We start from the raw sequence: 17,544 nt of genomic DNA, 5'->3' as shown, positions 1-17,544 counted from the left end.
CTCTGTCTCTGTTTATTTCATGTTTTGGTCAGAAAGCAGGGAGATAATCAAACAGGTAGTTCGTCACAGGAATAAGATCAAACAAAGAATCGGGAGATGTTGAGGGAGGGAATAGATGGGGAGAGAGACAGGAGATGGATGATAAGGTGTGGATGAGGAGTTATCACCTCCTTGCCTTGATGCATGTCTCACAAGCAGTCACCATGGCAAAGAATAGCTAAAGATCCATTCAAAATAATGACACATAATCAAAACAATCATAGAAATAACATCTAAATCCTTTCATAGTGAGTAATCAAGCAAGCTTGGTCAACCTACACCATGAACACAATCCGATTCTTCAACAAAAAGATCTGCCAAGCCTTTGTCCAGCAAACCATGCTAAAATAGGTTACACACATTTCAGATGACCTTGCTATGAAAACAGTCCCGACATAAACATAACATTATTACTTTGAGTGGCAGACGCAGTAATTAAGATACATCCTCGGTGGTTATCAGTAGCTCAGCTTGTTGAACTTGCAGTCTCGTCTCTTAGACACCAGGTTGCATCACGGTACCTGGGCCCAACTTATCTGTAGTAGAGACAGAGAAAAAGAGAGAGAGAATGAAATGTACATAGTGAACTGTGCATAATAATGTGGTTCTGTAATTGCATTGTTTTTATTTCTCTCATCACTGTTGAATTGGTTTCTAACCACTGTTATTTTTCTGATGTTACTCCAGTACAGGGGGCGCCCCATTGGCTTAAAGACCTCAGCTCTTCTCTGAGGGTCTGTGTTTCACCCATCCTGTCCTGACTGTCCTTGTCCTCACTGTCCTGGGGACCAGGTACAACTTTTTCAGTAAGAAATGTATGTCCATGTTTTCTTTCAGGGGGTACTTGGTGCTATCTTTGGTTCCACAGATGATGTGAAGTTAACTGCACTCTATGAGAACCTGGCAGTGCAAATGAACCAACAGCTAATGGATCTAAACCACCCTTAACTGAAGAACGGACAGTCCTGGTCTTGAAGGACAACAAGAAAGGGGAGGTTCCATCCAATTATCAGTCAATAACGTGCCTCAACATAACATGGAAGATGCTGTCAAGAATTACTGTGACTAAGATGAATAGGCACATGGCTCAATACATGTGTGGAGCCCAGAAAGACATTGTCAAGATCACCAGAGGAGCCAATCACCAGCTACTGCTGGATAAAATAGTCACCCGAGACTGTAGGACCAGACAGACCAACCTGTGCACCACCTGCAATGACTACAAGATGGCCTGTGACGTTATTCTCCATACAACAAATATTTTGCATAGTATTACATATATCATTACTATACAGTTATACAGATATCAACACTTCACTCACAGTAATTTGTAGTGAGAGGCAGTAATATCAAATCAAGACCTACCATTAACGGTCACTGTGTATGTAGCAATGACTTCATCATTCCAGAGGCCCTGTATGGTGTAAACACCACTATCAGACTCCTTCGTCTCCTTCAGCTGCAGACTGGAACTGAACATCACTATCTTCTCATTACAGTCATTGCCAAACCTTGTCATCATACACATCCAGTCAGGGTTTTCAAGGTCACTATCAGCCTTCCTATATGACACATACATCACTAGCACGTATGAAGGCCATTGCAGGGTGAAGGTTTCTTCAGACTGGACACTGGAAGCTGAGGGGAAAACAAGCAAAGACGCAATTAACCCATGAAAAGTAAAAATTATAAAAAAATGTCGGTTTATGGAAGCACATCTCTGACCGAACAGGAGACTGTAATGAGATAGGTAACCCAAACCAAGACCCACCGTTTACATTCACCCTGTGCGTTGCCAAGACCTCCTTGGAAATGGCATCCTGTATGGTGTACACACCATTATCAGACTCTTTCAAGCCCTTCAGCTGCAGGCTGGAACTGAAGGATGCTCTGTTCTTTTTCTCATTATGAAAGTTACACCAAACTTTACGTCCCTTGATATCACACAGTCTGACAGTGTTTGGATTGGCATCACCAGTTTTGGTAAAAAACACCTCCACTGGGTCTAACACGGACATGTCCATGACGAGAGATTGTCCAGGCTTCACATGAACAGCCAAACCGAGAGCTGGATACACAGACACAAATACATGTAATGTGTTTATATCGACTCTTTAATGTATGAACATGTTGCAGCCACACAGCCTTTTCACTAAATCTCTAAACTCAAAACACTAAAGGCTGTTCTTACATACTGTTCCATCAGAATTACGAACAGGACAGTCCCAGTAAAGGATTACTTACGTTCAATCCGTAGTCTCACATCACAGATCTTTACACTACCACACTCACATGTGTACCGGCCGCTCTTTGTGTAATCAACATTAGTGATGGTGAGGGAGAAATCTCCCTTCAGGTACTGATCATGGGACATGTGAAATCCCTCCTTTGGCCGGCATGATGTCTCGCCACAAAAAGCCCGAATATCATGAAACATATGGGACACAGTCCATCTGATCGAACCAGAACACGTCTGATTACAGGGGAGAGTAGCAGCATCATGAAGCTTCACCTCTACAACAGTCTGGGACACTCCAGAAAGATCTGCAGAAACACAAAGCACTTAGTCACACACAAACAGCATTTTGTGCTTTGGCTTTGGGTGTGCATTTACATTAGTATTGTGCTTTCACTTACACAACACCTTATTGTTACACTAACAATAGTGTTGGCCTTACACTGAGTAAAACCTCCTTACAATATCTACAAAACAAAACTGTATAAAAGGACTTGGTGGTATGGGTGTAAATGGTTTTAACATATTTTGTATGTATCAATTAAAATACTTCATTTTTGCTCATGGAAGAACCCATGACATCTTCTGGTTTAAGAAAAAAATCATAATCGTTCCTGGTTAAGGATAAAGGTCTCTGAAGACTTTTTAAAAGAGTGAACGCAAAATGTGTTGGAACAGGAAATTACCCACAGATCATGTGAGCACAGTTATGAGCTTTCAAGTTATTTCAGCCTAGAACTGTATTCATGATGAGCTACACCTACAGCATAATTTGAAAATGAAATATTAGAAAATGTGATCCCAATTACTTTTGCCTGGAGTGGAAAATAATAAAAATGCAATGTAACCAAATGTATTTACATAATTGCTGTGAAAATATCACTGTTCCCGTTTTAATAGATTAATAAAGATACTGATCTGAGAGACAATAAAACTCTACCAGTGCCTGTGGTTGCTGGATATGTAGGAATAATTTCTCTCACAGGTGTCACAGTGTGTTAGTCCTGGCTCGACAGTGTATCTAAAGTCAGCAGAAATTGGTCTCAAAACTCCTTACAAATGTGTAAATGATAATCCACAAATTACACATATATCACAAATACATTTCACTGTTCACAAATAAATACATTTCATTTTGTGTCTCACAACCTGAAATTTGTACAAACACTGTTCAACTTTTATAAATACATCATAATTTGTATGTGAAACTGAATATGTTTCATTTATATTTACTTGCATATTTTTTAAAAGCTTAAGTCTCAAAATAAAAATTTAGTTATAAAATGGTGCATCTGCATTTGTGGATCACATTGTTTTTTTGTTCATTTCCTCTCGCGTATTTTGGGTTTTGAGACTTTCCTTGCGCATTTCTCCATCCACACACAAATGCACCACTCCATTCACAAAGGTGGCAACAAGTGAACAAGCCACCACAAGGGGCGCTGTTTAGTTTCACTGTGGTTGTGAATGGCGGCGCTCCCAGCTTACAGCTCAGTAACAACCAGTCAGACACCCAGGACAGCGGCATGGCGAGTCAACCTTCATCATCATTAAATGAGAATTCTACAGTGAGCAAAACAATCATCTGTAGTCGTTATGTAATAAACCATATGTTTACACATGAAAATTGTTTAACATGTTAGTGGGCCTAATTTTAGCTAGGTTAACTCCATCGTTTATGCTGCTAGCTATCATAGTGAAACGCAAAAATAACCAGTGCATTAGTTCCTTAAATTTGCATGGCCCATACTTGTATTGTACATTTGTGTTGTAACTGCAAAAAAAAAATGTAGACCCAATTGTTAATTATTGGGATTTTTTAATGTTGCGAATTAATAATTAATTATTATTACTTGTAATGCTATAATGCTAGCTGTTAGTAGGTGTTGGTAACGAAAGTTAAGCCATTCTGTGTTCACCATTAACTTGAAAAAGCTCAGATATTTTTTAGATGATCATGTACTAGGAAGTTGAACATGGGTGGCTCAAATAAAATCAGTTGTTCAAACCTTATATAGTGATGTTTGCATCAAACATATTCACAGTTTCACATAATAATAGGATGGACATTTTAACAGTGTTATATGCTTTTCAGAACATGGTGGAGACGATGGCTCAGGCCCTAGTTACAGCCCTTTCAAGAGAGTTTTCATCCACCCGTAACAGCTCAGTTAACACATCAGTCAGGCCTCCATGTTTCTCAGCTAATACCACTATGTCTCCTAGCAACACCTCTGCTTCTTCATCCAGCAGTACCAGCCTTAGCAGCTCCACTTCTACAATCAACCAGGCTTTAAAGAGGTAAGATAAAATGTTAAGTTTGCAAACTAACATTTGTAGTCTGGATTATTTTCTGTATCCAACAGCAGTAATCAAGTCTAATGACTCACTCTGTTGTCTCTTTTTCAAAGGCAATTTCCTAATGTTTAATTCAAAAACAGGAGCAAAAAAGGGTAAAGGCCGGTTTTGTAGCTCTTCTCGGACCATTTCATCCAAGCACACAGACCTCACAGTTTATGTCCTGCCAGCCCCTACTTCTTTGACCCCTAAGGCTTCAAAAGAACTAGAACTTGCCAGTGCAGGGTTAGGAAAAGGGTGATTACAGTTCCAGAAGACTTCAGTCATAAAGAGGTAATTAATTACACATATGATACATATCATTTGATATTTTGAAAGGTATTTTAATTTGGAGTTCTGATTGTATATATGTGGTTAGACCTGTTTCATCTACAAACTCCACGTTAGATTATTTAGTCTTTATTTTTGTATATGTTGTTAGATTGTTACACTATTGGAGGAGGAGTTTCTCAAACTTTGCCCACTTCAAGGACGATGGATGTTCTACAAAGCAACAGGTATGAATAGGGGTTTTTTAAAAAGGATGTAAAACTGTTAGTGTCCTTGGTTTGTTTATGTTCTCAATATTTTTTTATAATCCAGGAGGAAACGGCCAAAGGAAGTTTTCAGTAATTCCCATGGACACAGAAGGCTACTCTGGTCGGCAGCTTCGCTCTGTTTCAAACAGTGGCAAGAATGTTTTGTTTTTGGCGCCCCTACAAGAGGAGATGGACACTGAGCCTCTTCCATACAGCAGAATTTGCAAAAATGCCACAGGTTCCCTGTGTGAGCTGTAATAGCACCATGCCACTGCAAATGTTGGCTCTACATGCTGAAGAGTGTCAACAAACAACAAATGTTAGTTGTGTTTTGTTATTAACTTAATTTGTTTTTCCCCTATAACATGTGTGTTCACTGCTTTTTTTTTACAGTTTAAATTTAGATCAAATTTCCCACACATTCTAAAGCATTACATAACAAATAAGTAATCTCAAGAAAAACCTTTAATTCAAATGAACAGCTTTTAATCAGTGGTTGCATGAAATCACAGTAAATATTTTTAACAGGGACTCTAGTTGCTTAATTTTACTCAAACTTTTGGAAAAGATTTTAGTAAACTGTAGACCAGCATGTTCATCTAAAGTTTGTTCATGTAGGAGTCTTAGAAGTTTTTAATATAGCTTTTTTGTAGCCTGTAGTCTCTTCATTGCATATGTATTCACTGCAGTTGAGTGTGAACATTTTAACCCTATGAACTTAATGTATTTAAAGGATCAGACTGGTACTGTTATTGTGGAGGACAGAGAAGTGCTTGAGACTTCAGAGGAGCTGGTGGAAAATGCTACAGAAACTGAGCTTCCCAAAAGCAGCCATGGGGTAATATTGTCTGATTATTTGTGTTATTCACATGTGTTTTCATTTAATTGTAAATGCCTCTTATGTGTATTTTTGCATTGTATCTATTTCTGTGCAGATATGTCCTATATGCCAGAAGGAGTTCCCTATGTCGGTACTTCCTTACCATGGCAGTGTTTGTGCAGAGAGGTAATATTAATGTGTTTAAATATATGCTTAGTTATAAAAGATATAACAGCTATTGGGGTGTGCTGTTGTACAGAATCATTGCACACTTGCAAGCCAATAAGAAAAGAATATTGTCTCCAGGGTATGAAAAAATATTTGTGCTGTAATTACATGCAACTGACCAAAACGGGACAATGTACATAAAATGTCACTGCAGTGTAGGACAATTCCAGTGTTCGTAATTGTAAGGCAGACCCATGGTATCTACAAGTACAGTAATCCGAAGGAAAACATTAAAAACACAGGTAACAGGAAAAACATGTTAGAATGTGCAGTTATTTGTTTAATGCCGTGGTTCTTTACTGTATCATGAACAATGCCATATTTTTTGTTTGAAGTTCATTCACTGTCAGCATATCTGACATGGAACGCCCAGGACCATCTTCTCTTTCAGAAGCTCCTTCAAGTCCAGAAGTAGATTGTAAGTATAATATTATGATGTTGAGAATGTAACTGTATATGGGAACTTGGAGTTGATAAAAAATAATATGTTAAAAACATACAAAAACATGCTGTCATCAGAGTAGCTGCCTGAATAAAAGTCATTTCTGGACAATGTGGTTGATGTGTCCAGTTTAAGCATAGATTTACAGTCATTGCTTTGTTCTAAACACAAAGGACACCTTAATGTAAGGTATTTTATGCTTAATCATATATATTTCTGTCTGAAGCTTAAGAATGTACATTGGTATATTGTCTTATGTCTGGCATTCTTAAAAAATGCTTTGATTGGAAGCCAGCTTTTGCATAAATAAACCACTCAGCCTTGAAACTGAAGATTAGATATATTGTGCAGAGACAAAAGTATGAGTTTTAAACTTGTTTTTGTGTTCCTCAAGTATGGAAAACAGTTGAAGACCAAAAGGAAACTGTTCGCCTGTTCCTTGAGCAACTGAGGCGACAAGGACAGAGTCAACCCTTTCTGTTACTGATGTTGGATTCCAGGGATAATGATGAAGAGCGTGATAGGTCCCTCATTTCTTTTTACAAGGAAAGTCATCAGAAAAGCAGATGGGCAGCACCTTTTCGCTGCCACATTCAAGGTATAGGTTTAAATATAAAATTGAATATTTAAGAATGTCAACCTTTAAACACTGCAATTTATACCACTGTGTTCTACGAATCTCAGTGATTGTGGTTACTGTTAAGGTTACAGCACGCTTTGTCGTTATATGGAAACTCATTTAAGAAAAAAAACTGAAGAAAATAATTTCTGTGAATTTGCACATTAACATTATTATAACATTTTACAATTTTATAGGGGATGCTGCAATTAGTTCGGGAGTTACAAGACATATCCTGTCGTCTGCTATCGCCAAATTAAAACATGGATTTAAACTTAATTTTGGTTTGTATATATTTAATACAATAGTCTATATTTTGTATTCAGGTATTCATGTATTGTAAGTGCAAGATGTCTTGATCTGACATTAGAGCTGAAACGATTCTTCGAGTAACTCGAGTAATTCGATTACAAAAAATACTCGAGGCATATGTCACCATCTTTTTTAAATATTTAAAATCCCGCTTTGTACTACTGCGCAGCTCCGGTATCATTGTTTTACACGGACTGTTATAACTGACGCACAGGTTTAAGGCGGCGTGATTTGTTTTGATGGAAATGGCGCAAAATGAAGATAGCGGTGTCCGTAAAAGGGCAAAAATGTCAAAAGTGTGGGACCATTTTTCGCTGCGCAAGGTGGACAACGTAGTGCAGTGTATTCACTGTAAAATGGATCTGGCCTACCCAGGGCTTAATTTGAGCCGGATCCTGGCGGAACAAATAGTTATTGAACAAATAATTTTATAAAAAGACATTTTTTAAACACAAGATCCACATTCAGACTTCCTAAATCACAAAAGAGCTCTCCCTTTTAGCGATGCCTTTCTGCGTCTCCATAAAGCTAAAAGCTAGTTATACTTTCGCGAATGACCGTAGCGCGCAGCTCCGCGGACGGCGGAAGCGTTTAAACTTGACGCGTCACATTCTGTGCAGCGTTGTGCGTAACGATATGTGGTATATAGAAACACCCCTCAAAAACGGGGATGAACATTTGACGAATTTTAAAATTGCTTTGTGTTTCAGGTTTGTAAATTGCTGGAATTTAGGCTTAAAATGCACTTCTGCACTTAAAACACTTATAAAACACACGTAAATCATTTAAAAGTAATTTATATAAACGGATTGGCTTGTTATTAACATTTGTGCGCCTCACTGTGCGTTCACACCGAAAGCGATAAAATCGCTCTCCGTCGCCAGCATCGCGTCGCGTGGGGGCGTGTCCAACATCACGCCTGCATGCAGCACGTGACAAATATGCAAATCACGTTTTTAAAGCAGGATGCAGTATTTATTTTAATCTATTGATTACAGGACACACGATTATAAAGGAGTGCGTGTATAAAACATAGTGTGTGTATAAAACACATATAGTATATAAACCTAAAATGTTTATGTATTTTTTTTTACTTTTTACCCCAGACCCGAAGATCAAACAGGAATTTTAAAAATCATAACCAATAATAGGGTATACGCTCATTTATTGCAGATTTTTTTAACAAATGAACAGTATTCCCTCCAAAAATAAACATCGTAAAGTGCGGGACATCCAGAGACAGCCACTATTAATCTTTCCTCCATTTTGCAATCGGAACAAATAATCAGTAGGAACCAAAGTCAGAGGTGCGGTTTCGGAGGAGGGTGCAAACATACTTTCTGATTGGTAGTCGCCGCCGCGCGTCACTGCTCATTTGCATAAAGTTGAGCCAAGCTCAACTTGTTCGCATCGCTCGAATCACTCACTTTGCGCCGTGTCGCTGGGTGTCGCTCACTCTCATTGAAAATGAATGACTTCCGGTCGCCGTGTCGCTCTCGTCTCGCTCTCGTCGCTTTCGGTGTGAATGCACAGTAAGTCAGCGACACAATAGTTTGTTGTTTTTTTCCAAATTAAAAGAGGAAGTAAATTTTATCATGATTTAGAGATTGATTTATAGTGACTGACTTAGAATTGCTGATTTAAATGTAAATAAAATTGAGATGATGGCAAATGTTTTGCTCACCTTTCGTGAAAAGCCATCAATACCAACAAAAATGACTATAATATACCTGTTGGGGACAGACGGACGGACAATTAAATGGTAGCTACACAGTAAACTGGAAACAAGAAAACCATACATAAAATACTACTATGTCTACTATGCAGTGTCTCATACACATAATGACCGTTTACCTGATGAGCTTATGGTTTATGTGTACTAGATATTTGGGGCAGGGCATGGAGTATGTTCGCCTGATGATGCATCCTAATTGTGTCATTCTCGACAAAATCCCTAGACTGTCCACACGATGCATTGATGCTTTGACACGATCCCATTGTAGTCGGTGTCCCTGTGCTTCCAGAGTCCCCTTTACTAATCTATATCCAGCATGTGGCATTGTTTCTTTGGTCCGTGACATGTTCATCTAGTTCAGCATCTGTGTAAGTACTGTACATTCCTCTGATGGAAAGGTTGTTTTCAGCCATTCTTCTGAACAGAGTAGCATGAGACACTAACAGTCTTGCAATTGTAGTTACAGGCAGCCCAATTTCAAGGAGATGAGCAAGGTGTTCAGTAGGTATTATTATCTGGGGCCGTCCAGTCTTGTTTCTTTTTTCAACTTGAACCACAGGACGCAGGTCTTGGTTGTCTCTATAACTCTGAATTGTTGTGTAGCTCTCTTAGCTTTTGTTTAACATCATGGGTTACTTGAATGTTCTGTGACACAGCATCAAGAAAAACTATTTCTTGCCTACATACAAACTCCAGATAATCAACATCAAGTGTTGTTTGTTGTAAAGCATGTACCACCCGGTCATATAATCTCTCCAGGGTGTGTTGTTTTAACAGCTGCTAGAAATGGAGCAACAACAAAAGCACAACAATTAATTTATACATAACAGAAATACAATTAACAAAAAGAGAGAAAACATTTTCTATTATTGCTAAAAAGCAGTTAGTTTGTCTGATAGATGGTTTGAGGCAAAATTACAGCAAGTCTTACAAGGTCAAGGTGTAAAATATGCTGATCATACATCAGAAACAGGCAAAAAAAACATGGTGATCAATGAACTGATTTAACTGGAATATAACTTTTACTTGGTTACCAGCTTACGATATGTGTTGTAGTCAGGGCTGGACTGGGACAAAAAAAATCGGCCCTGGCATTTTTGGTTTAGACCGGCCCCTCATAATTAGCGGAGCACAACTGACTTGTAATTTATGTATGTGAAGTATGACGTAGAAAAAATTAATTAAAAAAATTACTGGTTAAAGTCATTGGATTCAATCTTAGCGTTAATTAATCTTAGCATATTATCATCTCTAATATGTATTTTCTGAATATCTCTGATATAACAGCTCAATTCTAATTCTTCTAATGTCTTTTGACACCGTTTTACTCTTATTCAGTGTGGGTATATCTTTTGCAATTTATTTATCATTTATAAGTTTTAAAATCTGTAATTTCAATTGTTTGAGGTTTTAAAACACGTTGAACCACAGCAAAGGCTACAAATACAAACTACTATAACAGCCTTTCAACACACCTTTAACCTAAATATCTAAAATGCTATGATAGCCTAAAATGGACACTTGCTGCTCGTCCAACACTTCTCAGTCTTGACCATTTGCTATTTTATCAGAATAAGGGCGCGTGGCTGCCAGATTTTGGGAAGTATGCAAATACCAATTAATATTGATACTAATCAATCGCCATTGCTCATCATTCTCATGTAATAAAGTCCCTGTGTTATCCTAACGTTACTACCTGCTTACGTACTACACTTGCCCGCTCAGTCTGTCCCTCGTTTCTCTTTCACAAGCCTGCATCTCTGGCTGCTGCTCTCCCTGTCTGCTGCTGCTGTCTTCACCTACAGAGGATCTCGGAGGCTACAGCAGCGAACATGTCTGTGATTTTTACACATTTTGTAGCATCTACATTGAGACTCTTCAATTTCTTCGTGCGCAACTTCTCCGCACCCCCTTTCTGCCGCTTCTGTTGCTTCATGCTGCCTCTCCTTTAACAACGCGCTCAACACTGAACGTAGCGGGAGCAGGGTTGCCAGGTCCTACAAAAATATCCCGCACAAAATCTGTGTAAAACCCGCCCCTCAGAAGCTTAAACTAGCCCAAAGCCCAAAGTTGTTGACCGGTGTAATCTGTCGACCACCTTTGTGAATGGAGTGGTGCATTTGTGTGTGGATCGGGTGCAGAAATGCGTAAGGAAAGTCTCAAACCCCAAAATGCGCGAGAGGAAACGAACAAAAAAACAACGTGATCCACAAATGCAGATGCACCATTTTATAGCTACATTTTAATTTACTCTGAGCAGTAATATGGCTTCTCTCCTGTGTGAATGCGCTGGTGCAGTTGAAGACTTCTCTGTGTAGTAAAACTCTTCCCACACTCTGAGCAGTGATATGGCTTCTCTCCTGTGTGAATGCGTTGGTGCACTTGAAGATGACTCTGTTGAGTAAAACTCTTCCCACACTCTGAGCAGTGATATGGCTTCTCTCCTGTGTGAATGCGCTGGTGCAGTTGAAGACTTCTCTGTGTAGTAAAACTCTTCCCACACTCTGAGCAGTGATATGGCTTCTCTCCTATGTGAATGAGCTGGTGCATTTGAAGACTTCTCTGTGTAGTAAAACTCTTCCCACACTCTGAGCAGTGATATGGCTTCTCTCCTGTGTGAATGCGTTGGTGCACTTGAAGATGACTCTGTTGAGTAAAACTCTTCCCACACTCTGAGCAGTGATATGGCTTCTCTCCTGTGTGAATGCGCTGGTGCCGTTGAAGACTTCTCTGTGTAGTAAAACTCTTCCCACACTCTGAGCAGTGATATGGCTTCTCTCTTGTGTGAATGCGCTGGTGTTTTTTGAGATTACTCTGTTCAGTAAAACTCTTCCCACACTCCAAGCAGTGATACGGCTTCTCTCCTGTGTGAATGCGCTGGTGTTTTTTGAGACTACTCTGGTGAGTAAAACTCTTACCACACTCTGAGCAGTAATATGGCTTCTCTCCTGTGTGAATGCGCTGGTGCTGTTGAAGATTACTCTGTTGAGTAAAACTCCTCCCACACTCTGAGCAGTGATATGACTTATCTCCTGTGTGAATGCGCTGGTGCTGTTGAAGATAACTCTGTGTAGTAAAACTCTTCCCACACTCTGAGCAGTGATATGGCTTCTCTCCTGTGTGAATGCGCTGGTGCAGTTGAAGACTTCTCTGTGTAGTAAAACTCTTCCCACACTCTGAGCAGTGATATGGCTTCTCTCCTATGTGAATGAGCTGGTGCATTTGAAGACTTCTCTGTGTAGTAAAACTCTTCCCACACTCTGAGCAGTGATATGGCTTCTCTCCTGTGTGAAAGCGTTGGTGCACTTGAAGATGACTCTGTTGAGTAAAACTCTTCCCACACTCTGAGCAGTGATATGGCTTCTCTCCTGTGTGAATGCGCTGGTGCAGTTGAAGACTTCTCTGTGTAGTAAAACTCTTCCCACACTCTGAGCAGTGATATGGCTTCTCTCCTATGTGAATGAGCTGGTGCATTTGAAGACTTCTCTGTGTAGTAAAACTCTTCCCACACTCTGAGCAGTGATATGGCTTCTCTCCTGTGTGAATGCGTTGGTGCACTTGAAGATGACTCTGTTGAGTAAAACTCTTCCCACACTCTGAGCAGTGATATGGCTTCTCTCCTGTGTGAATGCGCTGGTGCAGTTGAAGACTTCTCTGTGTAGTAAAACTCTTCCCACACTCTGAGCAGTGATATGGCTTCTCTCCTATGTGAATGAGCTGGTGCATTTGAAGACTTCTCTGTGTAGTAAAACTCTTTCCACACTCTGAGCAGTGATATAGCTTCTCTCTTGTGTGAATGCGCTGGTGTTTTTTTAGATTACTCTGTTCAGTAAAACTCTTCCCACACTCCAAGCAGTGATACGGCTTCTCTCCTGTGTGAATGCGCTGGTGTTTTTTGAGACTACTCTGGTGAGTAAAACTCTTACCACACTCTGAGCAGTGATACGGCTTCTCTCCTGTGTGAATGCGCTGGTGCCATTGAAGATTACTCTGTTGAATAAAACTTTTCCCACACTCTGAGCAATGATATGGCTTCTCTCCTGTGTGAATGAGCTGGTGCCTTTGAAGATTACTCTGTTGAATAAAACTCTTCCCACACTCTGAGCAGTGATATGGCTTCTCTCCTGTGTGAATGCGCTGGTGCCTTTTAAGATTACTCTGTTCAGTAAAACTCTTACCACATTCTGAGCAGTGGTAGCTTTTCTCTTTTTCCATGTTTACTGATTTCAGCAGACTGACATACTCCTCATAGATAAATGTGTTTATGTAGGTAAAGTTTATGTGTTTAGGAAAGTGGACAGCATTAATTCCTAGAGGAAAAAGACATTGCAAATTCATTGTGAGAAGAAGATGAAACAATCATGACAAGGAACCTGTGCACACGATTACTCCTGCTAAAAGTATGCAAAAAGTCACATGATCCACAAAGGACATTTTTTGTACGTACGTATTTGTACGTGTAGTGTGATGTATTAGAAAGTTGCTGTGTATTTGCTTGAAAGTCACATATGAATTTACAACAAATCGGATTTTGTATTTTTAAGTCATGGTTTTCATTTGAAAATCACGTTGTGTTTGTATGCAACTAAAGCGTTTTGAATTTGTAAGTTGCGTTTTTCAATTGAAAATCACGTTATGTTTGCTTGCAAATAGTATTTTTGCGGAATATGTCCCGTTTGTTTACTATGTTTTGGCAGCATTATAACTCCATGGCAGAGTTACTGTCCTGTTCAGAAAGGTCTATAACCCAGCCGGTGTGTGTATAATGAGATTGGGAGATACTGTGTTAATACTGTGTAAAAGGATGTATAACTCAGCCTGTGTGTGTAGCAAGATCGGGAGCCTCTTCAAAGACCCAAAAACAAACAAGGCTACATTATGTATCCAAATCCAAAAGGTACAATTGGGCCTACAGGCTACCTGTAGGCTGTGTGTGTGCTTTAAACTGTTGCATATTTATCTGGATTATACTGACAAATGTATCAGTCGCAGAATATAACTCACCTCTTCAGAAGATCTCAAATGTCTCACTGTTAAATGTTGAAGAAGCTGTCTTATGTTGGACTGAAAATGAATAGAACAAAATTTTACATTTCCACACTTCACATTTATTAAAAATGGCATACAAAGTAAAACATGCACATGTGATGTTGATCGACACATCTACTTTATTCGAACTGTTCCTCAACATAGATCTCCATGCCATTTCTTATTAAATGCCATGTCATTTTTACAGCGCATCTGTAAAAGCTGTAAAAAGTGTTTGAGATCTACAATATAGGCGAGACCTACTACCATCTTCTGGTGAAATATAAAATAGCTTTTTTGTATAAGGGCATTTTATACTGTGCTGGCAGGCCGCATATTGTCGCCCGGTCCGGACCCCTAACCCTAGCTTCCTATAAACACCAACATAATGTTTTAGTAAAATGTATATTTGATCTCATATTGGCTGTCACTGATAAATAACAATGTATAAACAACTGGGGAAGATGACAGATGGGTTGAAAACTCAAATGCCGATCTCACAGATCACTACGACTTTTACCAAGACTACATGCACTCAGGGTGACAACATTAACATGCAAGCTTCAAAAATGTTGTTCCCACAATTTATTTTGTTTGCTCTGAAACATAGATAAATGGTAAGAATTCTGATTTGAAAAAGACAAGGGATCTTGCAGGGTGACTATTTACAAGACTCCTTCAGAGATCATTTTCTATCGTGCCATGGATATTTACAAAAAAAGAAACCGATTAACAATGGGAAAATAGAAATCAAGAGCGTAAATTACATTTCAATGCGGAGGTGGGGAGACAATACACAGTAAACATTTTCAAATGGAGTTCCTGAGGGGGCGTCAAAGCTTCTACAAAAATGTTATTGTGCTTAGGAAAAGTACACCAGTATATATCCATCTATAGGACTTCACCTAAACGTAAAAATACTTCAATGAATAACCAAACTAAATCAAATGTATGTAACATTACAATACATCCACTATCACAGCATAAAATCAATTAAATTGTACATTAAAGCTACTGTAATAAAACCGTACAATATAACTAGCATATAAGCTTTTATCTTTGTAACAGGAACCACTGAGCTACTAAACAAAATAATCAAACAGGAATTATATTCGTATAGTATCAAATAAGTAGCTACGTTATCTGGCTGTGTTAGTTTGCGCTAGAACATCCATTATAAAAACAGTTTAACACGTTGAATTTTCGACCAACTTTGCCAAGACACGAGGTTCAACCGTGAGGTAACGGAGCGAACAAAATAGTCTGGTTAAGATTTGGTTAAAAGGTGTTAGTGTTTCGTATTACTAAGTTAAGTACTTACAGGTCAACCAGTAGTCCAACACTTCCAAACAGGAGACAATAGGCGCAACTCCACTAAACGCTCGATGTTGATATTGAGAATAAGGAAACCTGTGGTCTGTAATGTCCGATGGTGATGGTAGGTGTGCTGATAGATCCAAATATCGATACCAACGCTGGTATTGATTTTGAGGAATACTCGTGTAAAAAGATTAATACTCAATCTTTTAAACTCTCCCGCACGCACCGACTGCTGCGTACGTGGATTCATCTAGCGGTTTATACTTTCGCTAGTGACCGTAGCGCGTGACTCCGCCCACCTCGCGCGACCCTGCGCAAACGGTGTAGGCGTTTATACTTTCGCGAGCGTCACCGCAGTGTTCTCCGAAACGATAGGTGGCGATAGGTGGCAGTGGAGAATAAAAAACCCTTGCAAAACCGGTGAAAGAACATTTTACCTGACCAGAGACCGTATATATACACCAGGCATCAAACATAAATATGACTTTGCAATGTTGTCCGAAACGATATGTGGTAGTATAAAGAAACACCCCTCGAAAAAAGGGGAATGAATATTTACCTGACGCATTTTGATGTTGCTTTGTGTTTCAGGTTTGAAAAGTGCTGGAATTTAGGCTAAAGTACATTAAAATGTTGAAATTGTAACTACTTCGTTTCACAACAAATAGCTGTCTGACTGAACAGTTCTCTTGTATTACGTTAACAAATATGAGCCTCTTGTAATTCCAGGACGAAACATGAGAGAATGTGAAGACGTTAAGATTGGGCGTTTTGAAAATTAATAACCATTAGATAATGTGATAAAAAGCGTATTAATAGTTGTATTTTATGCATCACCTCTAAGTGTCGTTAATTGATGAAAATCACATTTCCTACATCTGACCGTTTGCGTGAAACATAGTGTACGCAATGTTTTTGTGCGTACGCACCGTTTGTACATGAGACCCCTGGACTGCAGATAATGATGAAGCTGTTATTTCCAAATATAATTGAGATGCTAGTATCTAGACTGACCAGTCTACAGACTACTTGGAGAGACCACAAGTACAGAGTGGTTTTGGCACTCTGGAGAGGACAGGTAGAGTGTGACTTTTTTACTTTAGCAGAATGCCAGAAAAGAAATAAGCCACGAACATAAAATATACAGAAACCAGAACCCTTGTGGTTCATGGATCTGTATACCTTGGTGCTATTGAAAACCATCTTGCGCTCCATCAGTTTTTTTGGAACCAGGGATGTAGCACAACTCAAGTGAAAGATAGTGACAATGTAAGGGTTGGCTAGACTGCTATCGGCCACCAGAGGGAGCCGATGGGTTAATCAGGCTAGATGAGCCACACCTGTTCATTAGCCTTTATAAGAAGCTCACTTGAACGCACTTGTTAAAGAGACTTGCACGGTTGTTGTCTCTTTGATTTTATTTTACTCTTTGAAATCTAAAGACAAGTTTGCCTTCCTCCTTTGTGTTTCTCTTTTTGGCTACTAGTGTTGAAGTGTAGTTCTGTTTCTGCCTCATTGTTTCAGAGTAGTGATGGCAAAACGAGGCTTCATGAACCAATGGGGCTTTCCAGCTCAAAGGTTCACCAAAAGGTTCATTACCCGAAGCCTCGCTGCTGTGCAAAAGTATATATGACAGACTCAATTTACATTTATGGCATTTGGCAGACGCTCTTATCCAGAGCAACTTACATTTTTATCTAATTTTTATACAAGTGAGCAATTGAGGGTTAAGGGCCTTGCTCAAGGACACCTCAGTCATGGCCTCAGGTCTGGGAATTGAACCCACGACCCTCCGGTCACAAGACCAGTTCCCTAACCACCAGGCCATGATTGCCCTATCAATTAATTCTGAGTCAGAGAAAACTGGAATGTCTGTGTATAAAATAAAA

General features: G+C 39.3%; 3 protein-coding genes across 3 annotated transcripts; 1 reads left to right on the top strand and 2 right to left on the bottom strand.

Moving 5' to 3' along the window:
• On the bottom strand, positions 1-2,476 carry LOC143509966 (uncharacterized). Its single transcript, XM_076998899.1, has 4 exons — positions 2,284-2,476; positions 1,811-2,107; positions 1,405-1,677; positions 1-575 (listed from the first exon to the last, which is right to left on the bottom strand). The coding sequence occupies exons 1-4, from the start codon at positions 2,474-2,476 to the stop codon at positions 535-537; spliced, it is 804 nt and encodes a 267-aa protein (XP_076855014.1). The 3' UTR covers positions 1-534.
• LOC143509954 (uncharacterized) lies at positions 2,450-15,905 on the bottom strand. Its single transcript, XM_076998876.1, has 4 exons — positions 15,657-15,905; positions 14,312-14,371; positions 3,216-13,617; positions 2,450-2,583 (listed from the first exon to the last, which is right to left on the bottom strand). Exon 3 carries the CDS (start codon positions 13,520-13,522, stop codon positions 11,555-11,557), a length of 1,968 nt encoding a protein of 655 aa, XP_076854991.1. The 5' UTR covers positions 13,523-13,617; positions 14,312-14,371; positions 15,657-15,905; the 3' UTR covers positions 2,450-2,583; positions 3,216-11,554.
• On the top strand, positions 3,659-7,653 carry LOC143509582 (uncharacterized). The gene is made up of 11 exons (XM_076998441.1): positions 3,659-3,843; positions 4,371-4,576; positions 4,687-4,906; positions 5,055-5,130; positions 5,216-5,470; positions 5,885-5,989; positions 6,087-6,157; positions 6,535-6,617; positions 7,036-7,239; positions 7,458-7,544; positions 7,631-7,653. Exons 5-11 carry the CDS (start codon positions 5,309-5,311, stop codon positions 7,651-7,653), a joined length of 735 nt encoding a protein of 244 aa, XP_076854556.1. The 5' UTR covers positions 3,659-3,843; positions 4,371-4,576; positions 4,687-4,906; positions 5,055-5,130; positions 5,216-5,308.
• Positions 15,906-17,544: the final 1,639 nt, after the last annotated feature.

Source organism: Brachyhypopomus gauderio, chromosome 3 (genome assembly GCF_052324685.1).
Source record: "Brachyhypopomus gauderio isolate BG-103 chromosome 3, BGAUD_0.2, whole genome shotgun sequence".
Lineage (NCBI taxonomy): Eukaryota > Metazoa > Chordata > Actinopteri > Gymnotiformes > Hypopomidae > Brachyhypopomus > Brachyhypopomus gauderio.
The sequence above is the reverse complement of the archived record's forward strand: the minus strand, read 5'-3'. Positions and strand labels throughout refer to the sequence as shown.